The following is a 19,173-nucleotide window of genomic DNA, read 5'->3' as shown; positions in this document are numbered from 1 at the left end:
CGTGGGTGATATAATTCTAATATAATTCTACAAAGGTCAGATTCAATGTCTGGAAGAAGTTTGTTGACATCAAGAACTTGTGGTAATGATCTTTTATAAAAAGTCATGATCCACATACTGTCCAAACAGGTTTTTGTAAAACCTTGTGCTTGTACCTTGAAGGTGTGACGTGTCATACACAAGAAAACGGTGCTCTACATGTCAACAGTTCCATAGCTTTAATTTCTTTGAAAAATATTACCAACTCTTTGTGCTTAGCTGTCAACTTTTATGTCCAGGGAAGCATTGACAGTATGAAGTGATATTATCATCAGGAAATGGATTACAAAGTAAATAATTAAGAACTAAAAGTTAAGTCCTATATAGACATTACAGTCAAAGAAAAAAATAATTTCCCATAAAGTGCAAATTAAATTAGTTCCAACATACACGTTGTCTGACATTCTTCTTATTGCCTGTAGACATTGTTGGCAAAGAATGAATATTGTACAAAGTTGGGGCACAGTTAGGACAAAATATTTTTGACAGGAGAGGAAACAAGAGTGCTTTGAAGATGCGAGGCACTTATATGGCTGCATTATTCACCAGTTGTTCATGCACCACGCGTGGAATTTAACATTAAGCCAGAAAAAAGTGGTTGTACAACAGCTGAAAACGTTACATTTTGATTTAAGTTATTCAACACTCCTGTATATACTATTGGTGCATTATAACAAACAGATCTGCATAGCCACAGTAGTCTACAAGTGTTTACTGCATTTCTTGTGTTCTCTTAAAATAATTTTTAACTGCCTTTAAAAAAAAAAAAAAAAAAAAAAAAAAAAAGTTTAAAAATGTTACAAAATAGTAGCTTGAAAAATTATAGTAAAATTAAAAGACTTTGAATCTACAAGACCAAAGCTACACAACTAATGAGAAGACTAAAGAGACTATGCAGATGCTATGCTTCCTGGAAGAAAACGTTCACTTGGACCATTTTAACTCTTAGAAACACTATCAACCCTTGGAGAACTTCAAATGTGGAAAATAAAAAAAACAATTTTACATTCAATGAACTGAGACTTTTACAGCAGGAAGTTATCCATTTTCCACAATCAACACTTGAACTGTTGATCTGTAAGCACGAATTTATGCATTCAAAAGCTAAACATGCTCTTCAAAAAAGTGGAACAACCCTTTACAACCGTACATTCTTGTAGTGTGCTTTCATATGGTCAAGTAAAACCATCTCTAAACAGAAAGACATATTCATTCCCAACTTTATGCCAAAGCTTTACATTAAATGGACAAAGACATATAGAAGCAAGTCATCTGCAAACGTAGATCTAGTGTGAATACTTCTCATTGTCGTGGACACTGCAGTCAAAGGGGTCAAGATTTAGTAATAATTCACAATGAAATTATTCTATACTGAAGTTTAAGTAAAGCACAGACTTGACTAATTACTGACATCATTTACTTTTAAACCATAAAATAGGGGGCGGGGGGAATATCAGTTCAAGCAAAAATATGGTTCCTGTAATATATTCCTCTGCTTTTCACTGGAACTTTAAATAAAATGCAACCACCAAAAACAAAACAAACAAAAAAGGATAAATCTGCTCTTTCTGCACATCCTTTTTAAAACGGTCGGTAGGAGATAAATGTGCCGTTAGCCCCCACCAGGACATTCAAGCAGAAATGCAGCTTCATAGCGTCAGTCACCACTGACCTACTCTGAGATGTATAATCAATGTCAAGTTGTCCACATGACGGTAAACAAAGGAACAATGCTCCCTGCTTTAAATGTATAGTACATTATTTACATGAAAAGACATGTAGGGAGCTGCTCAGTAGTCCATGAGAAAGCACAATAATAAAACTGTCCACACAAATTTTTTTTTTTTAAACAAGTACAAATAAATAAATGATTATCAAGTTTATCAATATTGCGTTCTTTTTGTCGATTTTTTTTCTTTTCCCTTCATTTAAAAATTTTTTTTTTTTTACAGCATTTCTGTCAGAGTGAGGTTTATCGCGGTGTGGCACACAAGCGTGGATGAGATACTCTGCAGCGCGGTGAACTAAACAGATTACCGAGGGTTTTCTGTGGTACCTGAAAGTTACGGTTTCTAAGTGAAGGCTTGGTAAAGACCGCTGAATGCACTCCTGACCAGAGAAAGCTGCTTTGGGATCCCGTAAAAGGTCTCAAACCAGAACACCGTTAAACGATCCCATTAGATTCATCAGGCTCCCTTGGGGGGAAAAAAGTCACACAAGATCATGACAGGCAGGGCCAACACAAAATATTCAATATTTCCATGAAGATTTTCTCAACTTTCCATGAAACTCCTAAAAGGATTGATAAATCACTCCAGTCAAGTTTCACTGGCGGAGAGATTTGTCTGTTAATTTTGAGTACTTCTGAGCAAACAATGAAAGAATAAGCAAAGGTTCTTGCTTATGTGTGAAATGTTCCACAGCATGGGTTGAAAATATGCAAATTTTGTATGCAGTTACGGCAAGGGCTTGCAAAATCTGTAATATTTTATTAAAACATGCATCTATCAATTTCGAAATAAACCAACTGGAGTTAAGAGTAATTTTCTGGATTCGAATAAATAGAGAATTTTAAAAGGACATTTTAAGTCTTTAAAGACTTTCAGGCTTGTCAACTAAATGTTTTACAATCTCTGGCATTATTCAGAAGCTGGGTTTAAAGACTAGATAGATTATTGCCATATTCTACCAATGTTCACATTCAGACAAAGGGACATTCCCAAATCAACCAAAGACGGCTCATTTGTTGCCTTTCATCAACCTTATCCTAAAGTCTATCATCTTTATTCCATGACACATTTCTTTCACGACTTGTTTTATGCTGGAGAATCACATTTAAAAGTAAATGAATTATGCAGCAAGACTGTTGGTGCAGTTTTGTGGCATTACAACCTCCCAGAGACAGAAAAACAACAAAAACAAAAACAAAAATAGATCAATATGCTAAACCAGTAACTCACACTTGTAATAATTATGCTCTTGGTCCATCATTTTTGCCCTGCCGGAGATTTTCTTTTCAACTCGGTGACTTGTAAAAGGTAGTGTACGTCCAAAGCTATGGCTAGTGGATAAGTTCTGTTCCGATCAGGTGGGCTCGTCTCACCTGAGACGGATTAGAAAAGTTCCATTTTGAGCCCACTTTATGAAAACTCCAATGCGATACAGCCAAAAAGGGGCCAAATCTTTGTTTCTAGTTTGATCTGAGAGAATCCAAACAGTGCAAATCACGTAAGAATCCGGAAATTCCAGAAAATTGGGAAAAGTCAAAAGAAAAACATCCTATAGACCCAGCTTTGTTTGCCTTCCTTAGTTTTTCGCATAGCACCGTTCAGTCCACTTCAGTTTGGTTTTAGCTCTTATTATCTCCACGAGCTCCACACACAAAACTCACCAGATTCGCAGATCATCAAGTGTAGATCCATAGAACATAGAGTTTCCTTATCTCCACAAAGTGCTAAGCCGTTCTAGGTCCAACAGTTCTTTGATTTCATGCTAGGTCCAAAATATCGGTTTTAACTCGTGTGCACATATGGATGTCTGATTTGTGTGCATGCCTGTACATATGCATCAGATGTTTACGGTAGAGTTGGTGCTGTTCATATGGACTCTCATCTCCTGAATACTTGTGATAATTTTTTTCTGGTGTCCGGCCAGGTTGACTCCTACTCTCCGGAGATCTCTGCAACACAGTGAGCAAACGTTGGAATGGTATTTGCAATGCGATCTGACGACATAAAACTTTAAAACATGAGTCATCTATTTTTTAATTAACATATATCTTATTTATATCATCCCAAAAGAAAGTGGTCTTACTCTGATGTCATTTGAGCAACTGTTTCGAGCGAAGAGTAGCCTCCCTCCATGAAGAGCTCTGTGTACCGGCCCATCTTGATGGAGTCGAGCCACTCTCCTATAGTCTTGCTTCGAGTGCCGCAGTCTCCCTCTACACTGGCATGCTCCACTAACAGGTTGGAGACCCTGGCACATGGATGAAGATTATGAGAAAAAAACTATTCCAGAAACATAATTTATCCACTACAAACGACATTTCTGCAGAGAATCAGTGCACGGCCTCCTCTAAACAGATTACTGTCAAACAGAGGAATTCTTCAAATAATTTTAAGCACATGTGGTCCAAGTAGACAAAAGGATGCGTTTCATAACATTATTATAAATCGTAAGACCTAGATGTGCGCAGAGTTACACACACACACACACACTGATTTTATAGCCCATAGCTCAACCCATCAGTCCCAAGAGTTACCTGTGAGGCTTCACAGATAATGCAAGCTATGCACCACCACACAAAACTGCAAATGCTTTCCTCCCTCAAAAGTCTTTATCATTCAGCTCACTCTTGGTGCTGACAAATAGAGCTCCCCATGCTATCAAATGAAACATTCACAGTAGGTAACAACATTTTCCATGCTACAGCAGGAACGGGAGGCTGCTGTGGAAAAAGGTCTGGGCTTATAGGCAGGCCTTTAATCTTGACAGCTGTCACATGTCATTGTATATTAGACACGGCACTAATTTAATTTATTAAGCATGCTTCAATCTGTATGCATGTAGAAGTTCACTTTAAAGCTTTACAAAGAAGAAAATAAGGCCATTTGGTGTCTGTATGACATTCATAAGCAACTTTATGCAATTGGACAGAGATGAATTATACATGCATACTGGGGAATTCTAAACATTAAACTGAATCAATGCTTTTTAATTGACTTTTCTAATATTTTTTACTGAAGTGTACAAAATGTTAAAAGCTGATTTAATTAGCAGTTTTGGTGTAAATAATTTGTGGTTGTGGATCGTCCTCCCATACCTGTGTGAGGAATTGACCAACTTTTTTAATGAACATGGGTTGCGAATAAACTTGTCAAGTAGACAAACTATTTCATCAAACTTAGGCCGACTGCTGCGCTCCCGCTGCCAGCAGTCCATCATCAGGTGGTACAGGGCCTCGGGGCAGTCCATCGGGCCAGGCAACCTGTAGCTCTCCTCTACTGCTTTTATAACCTGCCGGCAAATCAAAGAGACAGAGACACATGAGGGCGACTTGCTACATTGGAAGATTTCATATCAATCCAAGCCACAAAAGATTGGTTGTGTTCTAGCATCAAGTATTTTAAGTTACATACTTAAAATGAACACAATCAATGGCATTCAAATGCTTGAAAATATGTTTGCTTTGAAGTTCAGTGAAATATCGCACTACATTTCATCAGTATTGCAATGCCTCGGTTTCCCTCATCTACTTTTTTAACACAGTGATAGCTATAACACAGGCTGGGTTACAACGGACTCTACATAAACAGCAACAATCTCAAACACGTGCCTCCAGCTGACGATCTGTTCATGCACCACATTTAGCTGAAGAGCTTCGCTAATGCTAGCACGCTGATTCTGTTTCGGTAATCCTCGTCTATGATTCTGTCTGTATCATGTTTCGTCTGGCTCCAGGTATTGATGGCCAAACAAAACTTGCAAAAATGGTTTCATGCACTTTTTGGGACATCAAAAGATTCTTCTTCAAAAAAGACAAGTTGACATTGTTTGCATGTTGTATTTGTTCTTTTATATTTTTTATTGTCTGATGTGGTTTTTAAACTTGTGATTGACTTAGAAGATTACAAGATAGTAAAATATTAAAATGCAATAAATTTGTCCACAAAGAAGTGCACACATTGCACCTGAAGTGGGTGAGTGAGTGTGGTTGAAGGGGTCAAATGGAATGATTTACATAATTTCTGTTAGTTGTTATAGTCAAAGAAAATAACACTGGTTTTATATGTTTTGCATGATTCATTTGCTGCTGAGATACATGCATGAACATCTCCTCCACCAACTGCATCTGGGACAAACTACTACACGGAGTGGGTTATCTATGAGTGCTGTAGATAGCACAAGTGGATCATATCCACATTTGCTCCTCATTAAGAGTAAGAAAAATGCTTTATTTCACCTGACCAAAATTCTAACTACAGGCAGTCCATGATTTGGCATCTTTGAGAAGAGTGGATAGGGCAGGTCAACAGACAGACCGAGAGCTGCAGAGGTCAATACAGTTTCTCTTTTTTAGCGTCTTTCATCCAAGACACTGATAGCGGTCCATTTAAAACATCTTACATGCTTAGAAGATGTGCAGTACCTTACGACAATCATAAGGACTTTCCTGAATTTTTACTGATGAATTTATTTATAATTACAATATACAGCTCAGGTCAGTATACATCTATTACAGTTAATGAGATTATGGCAGATGCATCTTATCTTGGCATGTGGGCATTTGTACTAGCAAGGGATTTGCATTCAAAATTGTCCACACCTCTTTATTTTGAGGCATAAATATCAAGAGCAAAGCATGACGTAGCACTCAACAAGTACTAACCTTTCCACAGTAAGACTGTGGCACACTTCATCAAGGCAATGTTATTTTGAAATAGATTTCCACTCCGCAACATCTTATATCTTAATACTCGCTCCAAGGATGTCCCTGTGCTCTTTATCTGACCTTACTTTAAACTCCATGAAGCAGCAGCCGGACCCCCGTTGAGCATAGAGTAACAGGTCATTGAATTACTTGTTTATTCCAAGTGCCGCATAGCCCAGTTACTCATTTTTGCAACTAAGAAGATGCAGTACTAAATCATATTTTTATATAAAGGGAAACAGAGTTGAATGAATAATAAATAAACTCCATCTCCTTCCGTTGGAGCCTGCAGTGGAGAGCAGGCAGGAGTTTTCAGCTGAGATCCACCAGTGCAAGACGCTGCAGGGAATTGATTTGTTGAGTTCATGACAGCCTTTACTTTGGTTAAATTCCCACAAAAGACTCGTACGATAACACTCCAATACACACAGATGCGTTGAAGTGCATGCATACACTTCAGCTAAAGTGCAAGGGAAAAAAAGAAAAGCACAGCATCAGACATCACTGCTGGCTGAGAGGGAGAACGACTGCACTTCACACTAGCAGGGTGCAAAGATCAGAGACCGAGGAGGGAGGAAGAAGTAGAGGGTGGACGAAAGGCAAAAGAAAAAGAACAGACAAAAACTGCATTTTAGAGAGACAAGAGAGGACGAGAAACTGAAAGGGAGAGAATGGGAAACAGAAGGAGACAGCTTAGAGAACGAACATTCGAGCCTACACTTTCTTGTGCAGATCAGAGAAAATCCCGCATAACGCTTTCAATTAAACATCAAACGTCTTCTCCTCTCCTTCCCACTCATCCTCATCTTCCCTCCTCTCCTACCCTTCTCTAGTATTTGAGATAGACAGCCTAATACCCAAAAGGAGGGAGGAGTCTAGAAAGGTCACTAAGGGGCTGTGTGCACATATGTTGCCCGTGTAAATGAGTGGGTGGCTGGGTAGTGAGAACATATGTGGCGTCTTAGAGGAAACGCTACGTATCCAAGCATATACTCTGTTTTTGTTGTTGTTGTTACAAGCCTAAAACATGCATCCGTAAGACGATTATTTTTCACAAAACTTACATCTTGATTGGACATATCCCAGTATGGCCTCTCTCCATATGACATAACCTCCCACATGACAATCCCGTAACTCCACACGTCGCTAGCAGAGGTGAACTTCCTGTATGCAATCGCCTCAGGAGCTGTCCAGCGAATAGGAATCTTCCCTCCCTGCAACAAAAGGAGATGATATTCAGCAATGATTTAGATATCTCTGTCTATTTGAAGACCCAATTGTTTTACACTGAAGCAACCATATGCCCTAACAAGAATTTATGAACATGATGCAATAAAGGACAAAAAAGAAAAAAACAGACTAGAGCAGAACAGGAAAAATGTGAATGCAAAGTAGGGCTCATCACCAAATCAGTCCCAGTAATTAGCCAGTTAAGAAACATGAGGTGTTTGTAAATGCCCTACTGTCCCAACTGGCTGATTTCTCATCACTATCCTAGGTGCAGCATTTATTAATACCACCTGCCAATGTAAAAAAAAAAAAAACTCTGCTAAAGAACTGAGTAGGAAATGTCGCAAGCAGATTCAGCTGAAAATAGTGGCTGTAAGTGCAGCTCTATGCGGCACACTGACCTACTTAACACCACGGGTGCTACTGGAGTAAACAGCAGTAAGAAGAGAGACAGTCGGGAATTCCGCTTCTGTAGCCTTCCTCCTGGCAGGTGAACCACCACCCCGGGCATCACTTTGGGGAAAATGTGTTCAGGGTGTTGTGTTTTGTATGAAGATACATAAAAAGTTTAATTTTAATCTCATCTGACCAAAGCAACTTGTTAAAAATGCTCCGTCGCCTACATGGCTTACATTTTATTGAGATGAGATGAGATAATTTTATTAGTGTCCCATAGGAGAAATTTATCTTGGAAGCGGGGACAAAACCACGTTACAAAAATGAAACAAAATTTCAGGACTCTAAACCCACAAAGTATCAATCTCACCATGTTAACATCAATCCGATACCGATACTGACTTGGTATCGATATTATCGATATTTTGGATTGACCCACCCACCTCTAACACATTTGCAAAGGTCTGCTTGGACCCAACATACGCCATTATATTTCAAACGTCGGTGATTCACAGTTACCACACTTGATATATTTTTATTGGTTGAAATGCTGCAGCTCATGCCAAGTAGTGAACATATTGTACATTGGTATTACAAAAACACAAAATAGCCATAAAAATGTTAGCCAATCGTTCATTCATCACCACTATTTTTTATTTTTATTTTTTTGCAATAGTATCACTATGTTTTCCTCATCTTGTGCAGCCATGTTGGTACTTTTAACTTTATGGCCAACCTGAACTGCCTTTTGTTTCTTAATTGTAATAAAAAAGTATACTTTTCAGATTTTTACTTTTTTATTTTGAGTTTCCTAGCTCTAATAAAAACAAAAGGCAAACATTTCCAGGAATGTGCATTGTTATGCAGTTTAAGACACTGCATAAATTGTACATTTTAATCCTGTGATTACCATTTACAGCGGAAGAAGCTGGTGTTGTCAATACACGGTACAGAGTACAAGCTCTGCTTGACAGTAGCACAGATTAGACCATGTAATCTCATTCTATCATCTATTGCTTTATAGTTGTTTGAATAATTCCTTAATGTTAGATAAATCCATTTCACACCCCGTGGTTCCAAATAATCATTTGATAAGTACAGCTGCAGACTGAGAAAAAGAAAATATTTTTGTTGCATTCAGACGGCAACCAAGAACAAACTGTAATTGAGACACTTCCTATGCTAATGAATACAGATCTAGGAACGCCATTGCAGGGACAACTTTCCCCTACTTGCATAAAATCCCGATCCAAACTGTCGGGGGCCTGAGATTGCTCTACTCATGTTCCCTCATCTTCATTATAATGCTTCCCTAGTAAAGATAAAAAAAGGGTTCACAGGAACACTGCTGAGTTCCACAGGAAAAATGTGTTTTCAGCTGATGAGTAATGAAATTAACTTGATGCAGTATTGATGAATACAGCAGCAGGATATCTCGGGGTCTGATTATTTCAAGGATATGAATCATGTTATTCTCACTTGTCGGGGAACGAGGAGCTTGATAGCGATAGAGAGAAAGAGACCGAGAAGGGATGCGGCCTGGCAGTGAGAAGTGAGTGACAGGATATTTGGCGCCAAGGCAGAAAGACTTGGTGCTAATTGAGTGTTGTGGAGCCCGAGTCGAGCACTAATTGGTCCTCCACTTGCAGGGAGCCGCCTGTCTCTGGCTAGCAAGACGACATTCAGCCGAGGATGTACGGCTCAATTTAAAGCCGGCTGCTGTCAGCTGTGTGAGTGCGTGAATATACACATGCATATTTTAGCTGTGTTGTGTCTGAGTTTCTTTATTTATTCCAAAGTTTCACACCCTAGAGATGCACACAAAATGTATGATTCATTTGGACTTTTCTCTTTCCACGGTAGGGGGAAGTTATGACATAAATCTTCAGTGATTTCAAGAAACAACTGCCTGCACAAGTTTGAGTTTACTGTGAATTTTTCACAAATCCACACATTTACTAAATTAGACATACATGTTATTGGCACACAGTTGGCTTTAAAACATTGTGGACAGATTTTTAAAACATGGTTGAAATGATTGTAGAAGGTTTATTCCTGCTTGCTTTGCTACAAAACTAGCTCCAAAGTGTGCTTATTGATTTTTGGACATTAGTTTTTTCAGATACCACATTATGCAAGGATTCAACCTTCTTGATTTCCAGATAAAAAAAAGAAGTAAAATTATTCAAAAATAACTCAAGAACCACCAAGTTTATCACCAACTTAAAAAGTGTGAGAGAAGGTGCAGACCAAAGAAGGCATTTGCTCCAATACCGACATATTTAATCAAAACTGGAATTTGCAGATAACTTACTGCAAGTCATATTACATAAAGTCATAATATAAAACATTAAAAACTTAGAAACACAAAACAGAGTGTTAAGCCTTACCCGTGTAGTGTATGCTGCCTCTGCATCATCTTCCAGGACTCGGGAAAGACCAAAATCAGACACTTTGCACACAAGGTTGCTATTGACAAGGATGTTACGAGCTGCCAGATCCCGATGGACATAACCCATGTCTGACAGGTATCTGAAATGATTCGACACAATGGTTAGAATAAAAAATAAGCATTGTCCATGGTTAGCAAGTTCCCTCAAGATGTGTTTGTGTCAAAACAATGTTTACCTCATGCCAGATGCGATGCCCCGCAGCATACCAACCAGCTGGATAACCGTGAACTGACCGTCGTTTTTCTAGAGCGAACAAAAATTCAGGACACAGGAAGGTATAAACTTGATGAAATCCAGATCCCACACTAATAAAACTATTGAATACATCAAACTGATTTCATATAATGTTGAAATACAGAGGATAAAGGAGAAGAAATAAAAAGGTTTCTGTGATGTCCTTGTTTTTCAATCAAAGAATTCTTAGTTTGGCTCATCTTCGTGGCTTTATGATGAAACTCTTAAAGAAATCTGGTTGAATCTAATTACATGTCTTTTGTTCTGTAAGTCCAAAGGTCAGCAGTTTGTAGAAGTGAATCCGTAAAACAAAAACACAAAGAAAGACTGGCAGACATGACATGGCAATGTTACTGAAAGATACGCCGTTTTTTTCCAGGCTGCCCTAACCACAAAGTTAATTAACCTATAGTGTAGAATCAATAACAAACACTTCTCTGCATACCCAGCTTTAACCTATACAACTCAACTTTGGTAAGGAAGCATTGAGGACTACTACTGAAATGCACATTGACCTCTGTACATGTGCATGTGGCAGCGTTTTCCATCCTTAAGAGAATAAAATTTATGAGATGTACAACATAAAGGCTTCAGAAAATTGCGAAATCAATGGAAATGCACAAATGCACATCCATCATGGTATCTTAAATAAAATGTGCCCTTCTTTAGAGACACACCAACTAAAAATAGATTTAAGTGCTACATGTGCTGCCCTACTGACATGGGTTTTCTAATTCCTAACATTATCATACAGGACAGTATGCTGGTTCCAAATCCAAAATAAGGAATCTCAGTATATGATAGCCTAGGTCTGAGAAGACCTCGTCTGTCCTAAATGTGACCAACAGACCAAGCAGCTTCCTGTTCCAGGATGAATTCAACTTCCACAGACAGAGATGAACAGCAGCACTTTTTGGAGCAAAATAACAATTTCCTTTACTAGACACTATTGTTGGTAGTCTGTTACCAAAAACTGGCCGATTATCTTTCATTATTTTTTTTATTGCGTTCCTCCTGCCCTCAGTTTGGCTCTTGCTTATTTGATATTAAAAAAATTGGACCAAAACTCAGATATGTGCCTGAAAACAACTTTCCTTTACAATGCCGTGAAACTGACAGCTTTTTGGCAGCTTTTAGTTTCCTAATCAGCTTCAACGGTTTAAGCTTAATTACTATGTTAGATATCATAACCAATGCATTGATGAGTCGTCTAGAAGTTAAATAATTAATTACAGCCGTAAGTTAAATGGTTTGTTTTTGATTAACCTTTTTCTAACATACATATTAATTCTGGGAAAATAGTCATTTTCTCAACTTCTTTTAACTGCCGTGTTAAGTCAGCCGAGAGGTAACGAAGTTATCTTTCACACTAGTTTGAGACTTATGTATTCAAGCAAAAGAATATAGTTTAGCTCATCAGTGCAACACTGAGATCCCACAATGTCTTTTTACCCAAGTTGTCCCCCATAAGTATGACTTACTTTAGTTGTTCAGTAAAAAAAGGATTTATTGCATTGTATTTGTATTTAGCCCAAGAAGAAATAACTTATTTTCACTTCACCCGGGAAGACTGTCAAAACCGTCATGAATGTGTGTGAGGTTGAGCCGCAGCAGAGTCTACGACTCTATTAAGCCCTTTGGGCATCACAGTTTTCTCACAGCAGTAAGCCACATCACAAAAACTCTGTATGCCAGCCAAACAAGCAAACAGTTGTGGCGTTAGACAAATAAAAGAGAGAGAAGCAGGGTAAAAATAGCACCTTTAACATGTTTATACCGCTCAAGCAGGTGGTGTGATATGGGACTCCTCGTGGTTTCCAACTCATTAGGGCTTTATTGCACTATCAATAATGCAGAATGCTGTCAGGAACTAAAGCGGTGGCTCTACTTTTGTCATAGTGAAAACTATGAAGTTGGGAAGTTTGCAAGGTGTCATGTGGGTACTCAGAGGTTGATAATGTGTTAAACTAGATCTGACCCAGGACTGTCATTGCCAATTGCTTCGGAAAAGCACTGGGACGCTCATTCAGACAAAGCTGACACTTTGAGTTCCTGCCAGATTAATGGAAAGCAGCAAGTGCCTGAAAAGGAGCTTTGGTTTACTCAACCCAATGACAGCTTTCACTGTTAGTTTAAGCTTCAGCTCCTTCCAATCCAAATGTAAACTCTCCAACATTCCTCTCATCCAATCTCCGTGTTTCCACAGCAGGCTTGCAGCTGAACCACAACACTCCTTTCCCCCCCAAGATGGTTTCCAACTTTAGTTTTCCTTTACAACTTTTCCCATCCATCCACAGCATAACATCCCACTTACATGTGAAATGAGAGGTTAAGCCAAAGATGTGAGTTATCAGGGGTACAATGTATTGTCCAAAGCTCTGACAGCTAATCCAGGACTGGGCCGAGTCACTGGTTTTCTCCTGACTGTGTCATTTACACCAGCTTCAGTACACCAGCCATCCATGTAATTACTTCACAGGGTTTTCTGTGGCCCTTCAACTGCTGGTTCCCAATATCCCAGGCTTTTCTTTTACCATAAAAGTTTATAGCCAAAGGCACACCATACAGTCCTGTCAGCAGTTTCCACTGACCACAGCTCTGTCTCTGAATATCGCCTCACAGCATCCCCCTTTTCCATACAGTCACACCAAGAACATCATGTTTGGCTCTGATCTGCTTTGCCGTTGCAGCACAACTACACTTCATGGCACTAATATCACCCAAATCACATGACCTCATTTTGCACACTGCTCTATTTAGCCACCCACTTTAGAAATATACCCTTTTCATGGAAGAATTTAGTCCTCTGTGCCACCTGAGAATTTTTTGTATTGTACTCACTGAATAGACTGGAGACGGCTCATTGCATTCAGAGCTTTGCCAGCCTCCTTCTTAATTACAGTTCATTTTCTGCTCTCAGTAAAGTCTAGTCTTCACAGCCCAGATACTATTCTGGAGTTGAGTGCTCAGATGACTTTCAAATTTTCTGGTAAAGTGATCTGTGACACATTTAAGGTGAGATATGATGCTAAAATAAGTAGACTGTGTTGAAAATGTATTCAAATCACATTCCCTCCGCACCTTCTTGGAATATTTAATATAACTGGATGTTATATCAAGATTTCTCAACTGTTCCACCAGCAGAGAAATGGGACTGCTATTGAAAAACGCACAAAGACAAACACATCAATATCGATTATGCTTAGAATATATCAAAATAAGAGTGTGTGGATCATTTTCTCAATAACTGGTAAATAACTGCTTGGCAGAGAGTTAATCTCTTAAACAAACACGATGTGAATGCATTTTCTTTATGAAGTCCATTATTGCTGTACATTTGAATGACTTGTTTTATGCAAAAACAATCTATATAAACAATTCTATGAACCACCTATTCACTTCTGTTAAAATGTGAAGCATAATGGATTTAGCTTCAGTTGGTGACAAACTGGCTTGGTATATCAAAATTAGATGATCTTCTGTGATTGTTTTTTTTATTGTCAGTTCACAAGTTTGATTACGATTGTTGTGGAAGGCTGATTTTACAAATCCAAACTCTAAACACTACAAGCTGAAAAAATAGCAAGAGTAGCAGATCTCCCACAAATGTTTTCCCTATTAATCCATGATCTAAATCTGATGCTTCAATTCTTTTTCAAAACGACATGCTGTTCAAAATTACAGTTCATTATGTTTTAGAGCAGTGTTTCTCAACCCTGGTCCTCACCACCCCCCTGTCCTGCCTGTTTTAGGTATTTCCCTTCCGCCACACACCTGACTTGTATCTCTGGGTGATTAACAGGCTTTTGCAGTACTTGATGGTCATACAATCATTTGAATCAGCTGTTCTGGAATAGAGGCACATCTAAAACATGCAGAGCAGGGGGGCGCTGAGGACCAGGGTTGAGAAACACTATTTTAGAGCTTGACTGTCATTCCACTGCCAGATTCTTAAAAAACATATAGACACCTACACAAATAACGAGTTTGTCATGTCATGTTCTTGATCAGTTTTTTGTTAGGCTTACTGGAGGTAGTTCATTTTTCTTTTGTTTTCTTTTGTTCAATTTAACTGTTATTCCCCACTCATTCTCAGTCCAATCTCTAAAGTAGTTTTGAAAAAATATTGCTTTTTTGTTGAACCACTTTACTCTCACCTATGAATCACTGAACCATAAAAATAGGTTTCTTAACACACGAAAGACTAGTGTGTGTACACATTGTCCTACGGTGAGCAACACAAATGACAAGGTACTTATGACTCCAATTATTATCCGAATCAGCTCTCTTCACACTTTTTTTTTATCCATCATCAGTTCCCCATGAACCTACCTTTTGTTAATTCTGATCTTTTCCCACACCTACCTTTAGAAAGGTATCCAGTGAGCCGTTCTCCATGTACTCAGTGATGATCATCACAGGCTTGCCTGAGAGGTATGAAAAACACATTTTACTAAGAAATATTATGCAAGATATAAAGGTGTGAGGACAAAATGTAGATGCTCTAACATAAAATAAAATAACATACTGACAAAAAACATGTTTAACAGGAATTACTTTCAATAAAAGCAACTCTTATCACAATTACTCTAAACGTTAATGATACACATCATAAAGCCGCAGCAGCTAATCAATTACAAAAAAAAAAGTTCACTCTGATGGCTGACAAACTCCAAACAAGAGTGGAGGCTTCATAACCAACAAGAAAGTCTCAGGAGTAATGCAAAACTTCTAGTCTTCAATAATATCTTTTCTTCTGTTTGTCTTTTTGGCACTGAATTACACAGGTTGAGGGTGGGATTGAAAAAAAAAAAATCAGCTTTGGAAATCATTCAGGTGGACTTACTCTTGGTGACGACTCCCTCCAGGCGGATGATGTTTGGATGGTTAAACTGGCCCATGATCGATGCCTCCCACAGGAAGTCCCGCCTCTGCTGCTCTGTGTAGCCTGCTTTCAAGGTCTTAATGGCAACCTGGATCTCTCTTTTGCCGGGCAGCCTCAGGGGTCCGCTGCACACCTCACCAAACTCCCCTGCAGCGAAAGAAGAGACATCCTTGTTGGCCTCAAAAATGGTCTTGTTTGGAAATGGAAAAATAAGAAAAGAAAGGTGAAATAAATCCCTAAATAAATGCAATATTTGGCCTATGTTTGAAACTGATATATTAACATATTAAAGCTAATTAGTAGTGCCAATCTATTGTTCTTATTTTAAAAGTAACAGCAATTCAGATTCAATTCTTTTAGTTTCTGAAATAGGTTGCAGTCATCCAAAGGAGCTGCTTTTTTGTGTTAAAAGATCCATCAATATGTTGGGTAAATCTGACTGCAAATGCAACGTACAGATTTACGAGACAGGGGAAAACATGGTGTATAAAAGTTTAGGTCAATCCATCAAGGGAAATAAGGCTGGCTGTTTTCATTCCTTGCAACTTTAAGCACTCTAGTGAATTTAGTGACTCTGAATATATAAATAAAGCAATCTATTCATTTTTATACCTAGATCAGCTTCCTTCTCTGAATAAGAATCCATTTATCTGCAAGGTATGAACAGACTGAGACAGGCATGCTGATTTCACTCACCAGCACCGATGATCCTTTCAATAGAGATGCATGAGACGTCAATCTCCTGTGCAAACTCATGCACTGCCTGGTTGGGGTCCTCATAAGTGAGGGGGTCAATGTAAGTACGGACACCAGGGAATTTTACTGCAGAAAAAAAAACAGCACAATTTCTGTTTAGCACTCTGGGTCATCCAATGAAAATGCATCTGACATTTTACAAAATGAGGCCACCTTCTCTTTTTTTTAATAGTTATTTAGACAATTACCATTTACATCTGTTCACAAAGTACTCAGGGCTTTCATAGTAAAGTTCTGCTAAAACCTCAAAATCGTTGACTAGATTTTGAGCAGTAGAAATCTCTCATACAGTAAATTTGGAGTGTTGGGTGCTGAAGCTAAAATCTTGCCTGAGTGGGGCCAAGACCAAAAGGGGCCGCCTTGAAACAACTCCAGTCTCAAAAACATCACAGAATTTTATGTAAATGTTACTTTAGGAACCTTGAAACTACAGCTATGTTTATATTGGGCAGTTGTGTACCAGGAAGCTGATGAATATTTAAATGGGAAATGGAGCTTTGAAGCGGTGCGCCCCCAATGAACTTTCTGTATAAAACACGTACTGTGAACAAAACATGCAAGCCGAAAGTAAGGCCGTGTAAACAAAAAGCAATAAAAATGGTGCTCGCCATATTACTTCTGTCTTTTTAAAACCACTTTTATTTTGCCTCAAGCAGTTGCTATTATTGGAAATGATTTACAAACTTAGAGCTTTATATGTTAAGGAATTAATCACTCTGAACCTTTGAAAAGGACTACAGCTAAAAAAATCTGAGTATTTAGATTTCTCTTTACTTTCTTGCAACTAATGTCAACAAAAGTCCACTTGAATATGACTGGTAATTCCAATTTTATAAAGAGGGACAATGCATACTGATTAAGTCATTAATAACTTAAGAGACGACTCAATTTCATAATTTTACTCTTTTGCAGATTTGATGTTTATTTCTTCGAATGTAAAAACTTAGTACCCTATGCATATTCACCAACAGTTCTTCATTACCTTTCCCCAATTGGAGAAGCTCATCAAAGCAAAAATAAATATATATAATTCTAATCCTATTATAAGCATTTGTCAAACTGCAGACAGATATAAGCCAAGCTATGCTGAGAACTGGTTTGACTGCATCCTTTACTGGTTCCTTGATGTTCTCTGTTGTAGCTGTTATATCCATTACAGCTGGTTCAGGAATTGACAGATGGATAGCAGGGAGCAACGCCAAAAATATGGACAAATATATTAAGCTGTCACAACCTATAATGCATCAGAGCATTATGTGTCCTCTACTAACATGGATGTCATTCAGAAAATAGCTCTTGGCACACAGCAGTGACATGTGCACTGCTTGCAGACATTCGGGCTTACAGAGATAAACAGAGACATGACGACATGACCACTGTCTGACCCCGCCGCTAAACATGTTTAGCGGCACAAACCTCAGATGAACTTGGATTTGTGCATGCACTGATATTATTGGTGTACCCTACATTTTAGGCTGATTTAGACTTACTGTGACCATTGTGAAAATGCATCTTTTCCTCTTCAGGATCCTGCTTTGCTTTGCTGTAGCCACATCGCCTAATGAACGAAAGACAACATGGAGACAAACTTGTCAGGAAATTTTTTTTAAATAAATACTTTTGTTATTTATAAAGGCAGTAATTAATTGATTGATTGATCTTTTTCCCATTGTAGAAACCAGAAAGTACACAGAGATATAAAAGAAATAAAGTATAAAATGCAGGAGTTGAACTCAGATATTATAGCCAATGACTGAATCCCAGGTGAACACAGAAAAGCAGAAAATCCTTTCTATATTTTCAGTTACAAATCTAACCCACATTTCAAGCTGCTCAAGATTATTGCTGAAAATGCTGAAAAGCACAACGCTTTGAACACAAACGTGCAGTTTTCCTATAATACAGCTGTCCAAAAAAAGCTTCCCTCAACAAAACCAGCACTGACTTTTTTGTGCACTAGAAAAGGCCCATTACTTTCCAACAAAAGGTCATATGTTAAAAAAACAAACAAAAAAAAAAAACGATCAAGTGGACCAGCAGTACATTTTTTGTAACCACTTACTCTTCTCCTGTAGTGTTCATGTGAGAAGGGTCGTCTGCGCAACCTTAACTGTCAAAGCCTGAATTAATTTGTATGCTGCCTCCATGTTTATATCCGCGCGTGTTTGTGCTCAGAAGACTACCGTATGTTGATATTTAGACAAATGGCATCAGAGATAATCGCCGATATCCCAGATTAAACGGGTTGATGGGTTTTTAATGTGATCCTACAAGCAAACACAAACACTGCACGTGTCAATAGAGATAAATAAGTTAAATAAACAGGCATGTCTCTTGTGTATTTGCAGAGTTGATTGAATAACAGCCTCATATATGCGTTAAAAAAAAAGTCAACCAACTGTTTTGGATGAAGGTGATTAACTATTTTTTTGGTACTTAAATACAATGGAGCACAATGACACACAAGCACACACACACATTGGAATAATGTCCAAATGTGTTGGTCAGCCAGGCAAGAAAAGACAGCTGGGTTTAGTGAAGAAGGGCTGTCTGCGGTGTCTGGTGGAGAGTGCTCTGTTAGGTGGTTGAGTAAAGAGGTGTGAGCACCTTTAGTGCCTGGGCAGCCTTCCAAGTACATACATATAGTGCTCTCCACTCTTTTATTAAGATTTGTAAAAAGAAGATGTAAAAAAAATAAACCCTCTACATTAAGTTCATATTTTATGACAGAACCATATTCTAGCAGC

General features: G+C 38.3%; 1 protein-coding gene across 1 annotated transcript in view; it reads right to left on the bottom strand.

Moving 5' to 3' along the window:
- Positions 1 to 201: 201 nt before the first annotated feature.
- Positions 202 to 19,173, bottom strand: part of epha5 (EPH receptor A5) — a 68,656-nt gene continuing 49,684 nt past the window's right edge. The window contains exons 10-19 of the mRNA XM_008423865.3: positions 17,917 to 17,984; positions 16,367 to 16,492; positions 15,632 to 15,817; positions 15,151 to 15,212; positions 10,727 to 10,794; positions 10,489 to 10,630; positions 7,537 to 7,686; positions 4,865 to 5,058; positions 3,853 to 4,017; positions 202 to 3,718 (exon numbers count right to left, since the gene is read on the bottom strand). Of these exons, the coding sequence (XP_008422087.1) occupies positions 3,607 to 3,718; positions 3,853 to 4,017; positions 4,865 to 5,058; positions 7,537 to 7,686; positions 10,489 to 10,630; positions 10,727 to 10,794; positions 15,151 to 15,212; positions 15,632 to 15,817; positions 16,367 to 16,492; positions 17,917 to 17,984 (1,273 nt within the window). The 3' untranslated portion in view covers positions 202 to 3,606. The remainder of the gene's footprint in view (positions 3,719 to 3,852; positions 4,018 to 4,864; positions 5,059 to 7,536; positions 7,687 to 10,488; positions 10,631 to 10,726; positions 10,795 to 15,150; positions 15,213 to 15,631; positions 15,818 to 16,366; positions 16,493 to 17,916; positions 17,985 to 19,173) is intronic.

The sequence above is a fragment of the Poecilia reticulata genome, chromosome 12, assembly GCF_904066995.2.
Source record: "Poecilia reticulata chromosome 12, P_reticulata-male-v2, whole genome shotgun sequence".
In the NCBI taxonomy this organism is placed as follows: domain Eukaryota; kingdom Metazoa; phylum Chordata; class Actinopteri; order Cyprinodontiformes; family Poeciliidae; genus Poecilia; species Poecilia reticulata.
This window is presented reverse-complemented; position numbering and strand designations above follow the sequence as displayed.